The sequence below is a fragment of the Panicum virgatum genome, chromosome 6K, assembly GCF_016808335.1.
Source record: "Panicum virgatum strain AP13 chromosome 6K, P.virgatum_v5, whole genome shotgun sequence".
Lineage (NCBI taxonomy): Eukaryota > Viridiplantae > Streptophyta > Magnoliopsida > Poales > Poaceae > Panicum > Panicum virgatum.
Window position 1 is genome coordinate 16,014,127 of NC_053141.1, and position 7,212 is coordinate 16,021,338.

General features: G+C 44.2%; 1 protein-coding gene across 2 annotated transcripts; it reads left to right on the forward strand.

Moving 5' to 3' along the window:
- The first annotated feature begins 2,219 nt into the window (after positions 1 to 2,219).
- Positions 2,220 to 6,413, forward strand: LOC120711887 (4'-phosphopantetheinyl transferase HetI-like). 2 transcript variants are annotated; one of them, XM_039997561.1, is made up of 8 exons: positions 2,220 to 2,368; positions 3,499 to 3,674; positions 4,055 to 4,119; positions 4,212 to 4,313; positions 4,426 to 4,581; positions 5,101 to 5,199; positions 5,657 to 5,786; positions 5,873 to 6,413. In XM_039997561.1, exons 1-8 carry the CDS (start codon positions 2,235 to 2,237, stop codon positions 5,914 to 5,916), a joined length of 906 nt encoding a protein of 301 aa, XP_039853495.1. In that variant the 5' UTR covers positions 2,220 to 2,234; the 3' UTR covers positions 5,917 to 6,413. The 2 variants fall into 2 exon arrangements, with proteins under 2 accessions (XP_039853495.1, XP_039853496.1); XM_039997562.1 differs by having other exon boundaries at positions 2,293 to 2,368; positions 3,499 to 3,629.
- The last annotated feature ends 799 nt before the right edge of the window (positions 6,414 to 7,212 follow it).

Below are 7,212 nucleotides of genomic sequence, written 5' to 3' on the forward strand. Positions count from 1 at the left end.
TGATATGTCGTCTATTTTATGTTTTTATCCGTTATACATTTCGTTATATAATGTATTAACATTTGTGCACTGTATGATGCAGGCTGAGCGAGGCATGTCTTCTCAATGTGGCTCGTCTTGCTGAGAGTGCTTTGGTGAAGCTAGACATGTCTCTACTTTCAGCTCTCGTTGACAGATGGAGACCTGAGACACACACGTTCCACCTCCCTTGTGGGGAGACGGCACCGACCCTGCAGGACGTTGCGATGCTGCTTGGTCTTTCTATCACCGGAGATGCTGTCGGGCCCCGCGTGGTACCTTCTACGTGGCTGGAGGATCTTGAGGAACGTTTTTGCAAGTGTTGCCACCACGATTGATCCTGAAGATTTCAATGAGCACCCACAGTCGAAAGGCCCTTCCAAGTCATGGCTTCTACAGTTTCAGGTACAATTTCGTACAAAATGATGTGTTGATGTATTTAATGGCTTTGAAATACCTCATGTGTTTCTTATTCTCAATGTTCGTACTTCATTGCAGCCGGATCTGTTGGTAGCCGATGCTGATGAGTACAGCGTGACTAGATCACTCGAGGCATACCTGTTGTGTTTGTTTGGGTACATTATGTTCAACAACTCACACGGCCACTGTGTGGATAGGGTGATTCTGCCCTACGCACAGGAGATCGCCGATGCAGATGAGGATGCCATACCCTTATATAGTTGGGGTTCAGCGGTTCTTGCATGCACATATCGTGGACTCTACAAGGCATCACGGCAGAATGATAGGAATGCTGTATTAACGGGGTGCCAAATTCTGCTACAACTTTGGTCTTACGAAAGGATTGCTATTGGTCGTCCCATGATTGACCAGTCACCGTACAAGCCGGATATGTACGGTGACACGAAGGACGACAGACCCACCATATTAAAATCTGAAAGTAGTGGGTGTAAGCTTAACAATACCTCTGTTGTTTTAGACCAAATGATGCCCGAGTTACAATTTTGAGGGCACAGTTCCAATTGACACGCAAAAGCAAATGGAGGTGCTCTTGGCTGAGTGTTTCTTCATTTTGGGCAATAAGCTTGGCTTAATGAGAATATAACTCATTCGACCGGCGTGTCCATAAAATATATTTTTGTAAAAAACGAAAATAAAAAATAAAAAAACCGCCTGCTTGAAGTGATAGGCTCGCTCAAGCTCGGCTCGTCCACAAGCCAGCCCACGGCGGCCTCATCGACCCACGGGCCCCGTCCGCAATTCCTATCCATCTTCCGGAAGGACAGAAACCCACCTATCTTCCAATGTTTGAGATTCGTGCAAACTATATTGACCATGAGACACATGTAACCCTAACCTCCCTTCATCTTTCTCTCTCCCGTCTCCTCTCTCCCTCCCGTGAGCCCAACGCGCCGCCGGCCTCTCCGCACGCCCGGCCCGCCGTCTCCGCGCGCTCGGAGCCCCACCTCGTCGCCCGCCGCACTCTCTGCCTCGTCGCCCGCCCCGCCTCGTCGTCTTCGCACCCCCGGAACCCCGCCGCCCGCCGCCCGCCGCTCCTTCCCCGGCGCCGGCCTCTCCTTCCCCGGCGCCGGCCTGCCTCTCCGCGCGCCCGGAGCCCTGCCTCGTCGCCGTCGCCCAGAGCCCCGCCGCCCTCATCGCCGTCGCCTGGAGCCCCCACCGCCCTCGCCGCGTCGCCCGGAACCCCGTCGCCCGCCGCCCGCCGCCCGGAACCCCCATGCGCGAGCCACAACATTCCCCTAGAACTGATCAACACACCTCTAAACTGAGTCAACATTCCATGAAAATTGATTCAATATTTCACCCTACTGATTTCAACATCACCTCTAAACTGATTCAACATTTCATTTAAACTGATTCAACATTTCACTGTCTAGTGTTTCAACATCTCCAATCCACCATTTCAACATCAGCGGGCTGTTTATGGCGCATCCTCAATTAGTTTTAAATATTAGTACAAACAAATGCATAAGGATAAAAAAAATGTTCATGGCGCATGCCTGTTTATTGGTGGGCTGAATTAAAAAACCTAAATGGGCTTACTGGGCTTAAAGATGTATTGATTAATGATCTTCCACGAGATGCATACGGACTCCCGGCCCCGCCCGCCCATCGGTTTCGCCAACCGGCGCCTCGTTCCCATCGCCGATCCGACCCCACTCGCAGGCCGCCGGGCAACGGCCGCCCGCCCGAGCCACCCCGCGCGCTATAAACCAAGCGCCAAGCGGAGCCCGCCGCCGATGCGCCACCGCCTGCTCCGCCGCGCGATGCCGCTCCCGCCGCCGCCGCCGCCGCCTGCGCCCCGGACGCCGGGGGTCGCCGGCGGGCGCCTCTTCTCCTCGCTCCCGCCGCCGCCGCCGCTCCAGTCCCGAAGGTACCGCGCGCCCGCTCTTCCTTCCGCCCGTGAGCTCTCTGATCCTGTGGTTGTTTTGACTTTTGAGACATTGGCCTTCGAGCGGAGCCAGTTTAGATGGTAGTCGCGGGTTTCGTGTCGTTGCGGAGGGAGGTGGTGGGAAGGGAGGAATGGGCCGAGAATTTTTCCTGGGAGATTGCTGGTGTTTGCGGTCAGGAGCTCTGGTTTGGTAGAAGCTGGACTTGGTGTTGTGATCCGGGAGGTGGGGAACTCGTTGGGCATCCGAAATGGGGCGGAAAATTCCAGCCCCTCCCCTTCTGCTGTGATTTCAAGTCCGGCATGAGTGCATCTGTTGTGATTTTAAGGTGACGACCATTCGCTGGTAAAGTTCGACGTTATGATCTGTGGATTGGTATTGCGTTACAGCTCCTGGAATGTGGTTGTTGACACTACTCCCTTAGTCCCTTGCCATGGACCTATGTGGATAGTTTCGCTTCTGTACTGTGCGGAGTGATTTCTTTTACTCTTATCATAGACAACCTGGATTAGATAGAATCGTCCTTTCAGAAATCTTTCCCTTCTAAACCACATTCAGGATATTGGACTAGAGCCATGCTCCTGTCTGCACTCTTTACCCCCCGGTTTCTGAATTAAATAAACCTTGTTTGGTCCATTCCTCAATAGCTCCAATGTAACTCATATGTCTTATTTTATGTTGTGTGAAGAAAAGCTGCAAACAATAGTTTTAAAATGTGCTTAAAGAATTCAGTTGTGTTAAGAATTATCTGATTGCTAACAAGTATACAACACGAGATCAATAACGTGCTGCGCCTCTTTGTTGGTGCACATTGCTGCAACAAGTTTTGATGTTAAAATCTGAAAGTAGTGGGTGTAAGCTTAACAATACCTCTGTCGTTTTAGACCAAATGATGCCTGAGTTACAATTTTGAGGGCACAGTTCCAATTGACACGCAAAAGCAAATGGAGGTGCTCTTGGCTGAGTGTTTCTTCATTTTGGGCAATAAGCTTGGCTTAATGAGAATATAACTCATGTGTTTCACATTTGAAAAGCACTTTCTTGTTATTTCTAGTAATTGTGGTATGGTGCATCAGGACATTAAAGAAAACTAACTATGAGTTAATTTTCACAGAGAGGTGCATGTTTGGTATCTTTTGCCTGATGAGTTGAATGATGCCTCCCAACTGAAGATGTACATGGATCTCCTTTCGCCTTCCGAAAGGAAGACTGCTTTATCTATGAATGGGGAGAAGTTGCAGAAAGGTGCCGTGCTGTCTCGTGCACTAGTGCGCACCACACTCTCAAGATGTATGGAACAATCAGCTACTTGTTAAATTTAATTTTGCATTCATTTTATGTTTCATTTGTTTCACTTTCATTTAGTTTTTGTTCGATAGTTTTACTATCACGTTTTATTAAATTATTAAATAAACTAAAAGGCGTTAGATTCATTATCTGTCGGTTAGGACTATAGGGATTTGTAAGTTGCCAGGTGGTGGTATCTGTGATCAATTCATTTAATGTTGTAGTTTGTGAACCTGTTATTTCAGAAGACATGGAAAAGTATGTAACTTTTTGCAAGTCTGGCTTTTACATAGTGAAGACCTTTGTTTGTGCATGTAATTATCTTTGTATATCACTGGAGGACTACTGACACGGCTGCTGTTGATTTGTTTGGACTAGACTAGATACAAATTGCAAAGTTGATCCAGGATCATTTGAGTTTAAGAAAAACAAATTTGGCAAACCTGAGGTAAGAGGTTAGAAGCTAAGCTTTGCAGTACTCACTTTTTCTGCAGCTTTTTCTCTATTAATTTGCTTTTGTTTGTTGCCTTGTTTAATAAGATATTGTGGCAATCTGATGACAACAAGATGGAATGGCCTTTGCATTTCAATATTTCACACACATCTTCTTTGATTGCCTGTGGCATAACCATGGATAATCCTGTATGTTCCTTTAATTATTGTTTGTCTACCTAAACTAGAGAACTAGAAATGTCCATACTTCTGTTGCTGTGGAACTTATGTAATCAATATTACTGTTTTTCATCTATCTCAGATTGGCATTGACATTGAAGAGAAGAAACGAAAGACAGCCAAGAATATTTTATCTCTTGCTCGACGTTATTTCACCCCATCTGAAGTTGATTATCTAGCTAAGATTCCGGATCCTGATGCTCAGCAAAAGGAATTCATCAAATTATGGACTCTTAAAGTGAGTCTTTTGTTGGTTCTCTACTTGATATAACTTTCTTATCCGTCCGGTTCATGTTTTTGTATCACCATTCTTCAGACCACCGATCAGTAGTACTTTTCCCTTGCAAAGCAGAAAATTCTTAACTGAATGAGTCAGCTACCACTTAAGCATACTATGACCAATTATATTGTCATAATATGTAGAACTATGTATATCTATTTAGTGTGGTTATATTTTTCTGTTAACTGACGAACTGTTGGATGTGAGCCATTTGGATCGTTGGATGAGCTTTGGATGGATTAGATTAGAGTAGATATGAGGGTTGCATCGATGGCCATTTCATGAATTATTTATGAAGGATACATTTTCTCATACACCTGTGTTCTAATTCATTGAAATATCATCAGATTTCTTAGTCAATATGTCCTTCCTAATACAGAGCCTTCCAAATTGCAAGAACAATTTACTGATACAATGCTACAAAAGACGAGATGTTGGTTGCATGGCTTGTCTATCATTGATGTCTTAATTTTGTAGGAAGCATACGTAAAAGCTCTTGGAAGGGGATTTTCAGGTGCTCCTTTCAATAAGTTCTCAATCGAAATGGCAGCAAAGAACGGAATCCGAATTTCTGTGGTATGGAACTTTTCTTCCTTTGTTCTCCTGTGTTATGCAATTTCTCTCCCTTTTTCCTCATGCTTGTCTTCTTCCACGTGTGCTACTACTAAATGCAAAGGGACTCTCACAAACTAGGTTTGCTATGCATTTGAACATAGTTTTGTCATGGCCGAAAATAGCCGGACAACAAAGATTTGTGGGCCTTCAGAAGAGTTCTACCCATGGGGGGATTATTTCTTTTTACTCCTTGTCACACACTGAAAAATATCTTGTCTGTTGTCTGGACCCTTTGTGTATGCTTGTCTTTCTCCTAACTTTTGGTTGATGTTGTGGAATTTTCGGAGAAAAGATATCATGTTCTTATGTGTAGCAATGTTACAAGCTTTACTGTTACACAGATGCAACTTAACAAGAAAATCTTGTGTCTAAAAAGAAATTAAGAATCTGATTTGTCTTAATCGTTTGCACTTGCCAGCCACCAAAAATATTCAAGGATTCTGACTCTACTTGTGACTGTTTGTCCGAGAATTGGCAATTTGCACTTGTGGAGCTAAATAGTTCTCATTACATAGCAGTTTGTGTAGAGGATGAGTCAAGAAGTTCAGGTTTGTACTTCAAAATTTTCAGCTTGAAAAAAAAAACTGTCTGTTATCCTGTTCTGTAAGTGACTTATTGTTGGTGCATGTTGCAGATTCTGGGAATGGTCGGCTACCTCTAGGATTGAAAGTATGGTAGACTGTTCCCTTCCTAGAAGATACACTTGTTTCTGGAACAGAAGCTGTGACTCTGATCGGTTGAGTATGTGAGTCTGCTATTGCCCTTATGATTTCACCAGATGACACTGCGATACAAATGAATTCATATTTTGAATAAGTATGCAGGGAAACTCTCAACATTCTTCAAGCATTGATTAGCTGATTTCTGACATCATGCATTAGCGGGGACTCGGGAAATACAATTTTCATAGTCCATATTCAGATTAAGACTGTTATTAGCTGTAGCCTACCACGGCAAACTGTTTTGGAAGGAATAAACTGTTTGTTAGTGTTGCAGAATTATGTATCATTGGAAAAGATACTCGTAACGTGTATAGACTTCTATAAGTATCATTGGAAATAGCTCTTGTAGTAAGTATTTCATTGCATTGATCCAAAGTTGGATATGTTGTCTGTCATACAGTCTTAATTGTTCGAATATGTTAATTTGGAATAGGATTTGATGTGTCACTTAAAGAACAAGCTCTTTTGATTGCAAACGGCAAGGGTTTTTTGTGGCCAATCCCAATGTGGTGTTTCAGATTTATGTTTCCAAGGCACATATGCAAAGACTACATATAACATGAATGAAACCCGATGGCTAAATCGGAGGATGGAGGGATTTCAAAAAAAAAAAAATGGAAAGAGTGTCCAGATGATTTCAGTACTAGGTTACTCTCTAGCTTAGTCCATTAGATTACTGTCATGTCATCATTTTTTATCATGCGACAGCTTATTAATTTAAAATGAAATTCCCATTGGGAGTAGCCTAAGAGGCACATCACATCTCTGCAAGTAGCCACTTGATCCTTCTGATTCTTCGCTTGTCCAGCCCCATGACCGGCTTGACCGCCAAGATGGAGTTCCAATTTCATATCCTATGCAGTTATGGGAAGCTGGTGCTACCAACTCTTCAGTCTTCAGTGGCGTATGTTTGGGAGTAGCTTTGTCAGAAAACCATCAGCAAGCAGACAATCATGAGATCAAAATCATGGAATGAATATATGGTACATCTGTCGTCGATCACGGACAGGATCAGAGGAGCTAATTAATACCCGCGATAGGCACGCGTAAGATGTCTCGCACATGCTACACGCTGAAATGCTGACTGCAAGTCCGGCAAAAGGTTCTTCTCATAGTTCACAATCCTTGTAACCGGAAGAACGTGCCAGCAGGCCATCTCAAGATTTACAGGTTCAGTCTTTTTGACACGTTCCTTTCATTTATAAAGGTAGATTGTGCATGCTGCTTGTATTCATGGAGGACGTTCCCTATT

Coding starts and splice junctions, on each gene's coding strand:
- LOC120711887 (XM_039997561.1), top strand. CDS start 2,235: ATGCGCCACCGCCTGCTCCGCCGCGCGATGCCGCTCCCGCCGCCGCCG. Junction 4,120..4,211: donor ACAAATTTGGCAAACCTGAG/GTAAGAGGTTAG, acceptor TTGTTTAATAAG/ATATTGTGGCAATCTGATGA. Junction 4,582..5,100: donor TCAAATTATGGACTCTTAAA/GTGAGTCTTTTG, acceptor TTAATTTTGTAG/GAAGCATACGTAAAAGCTCT.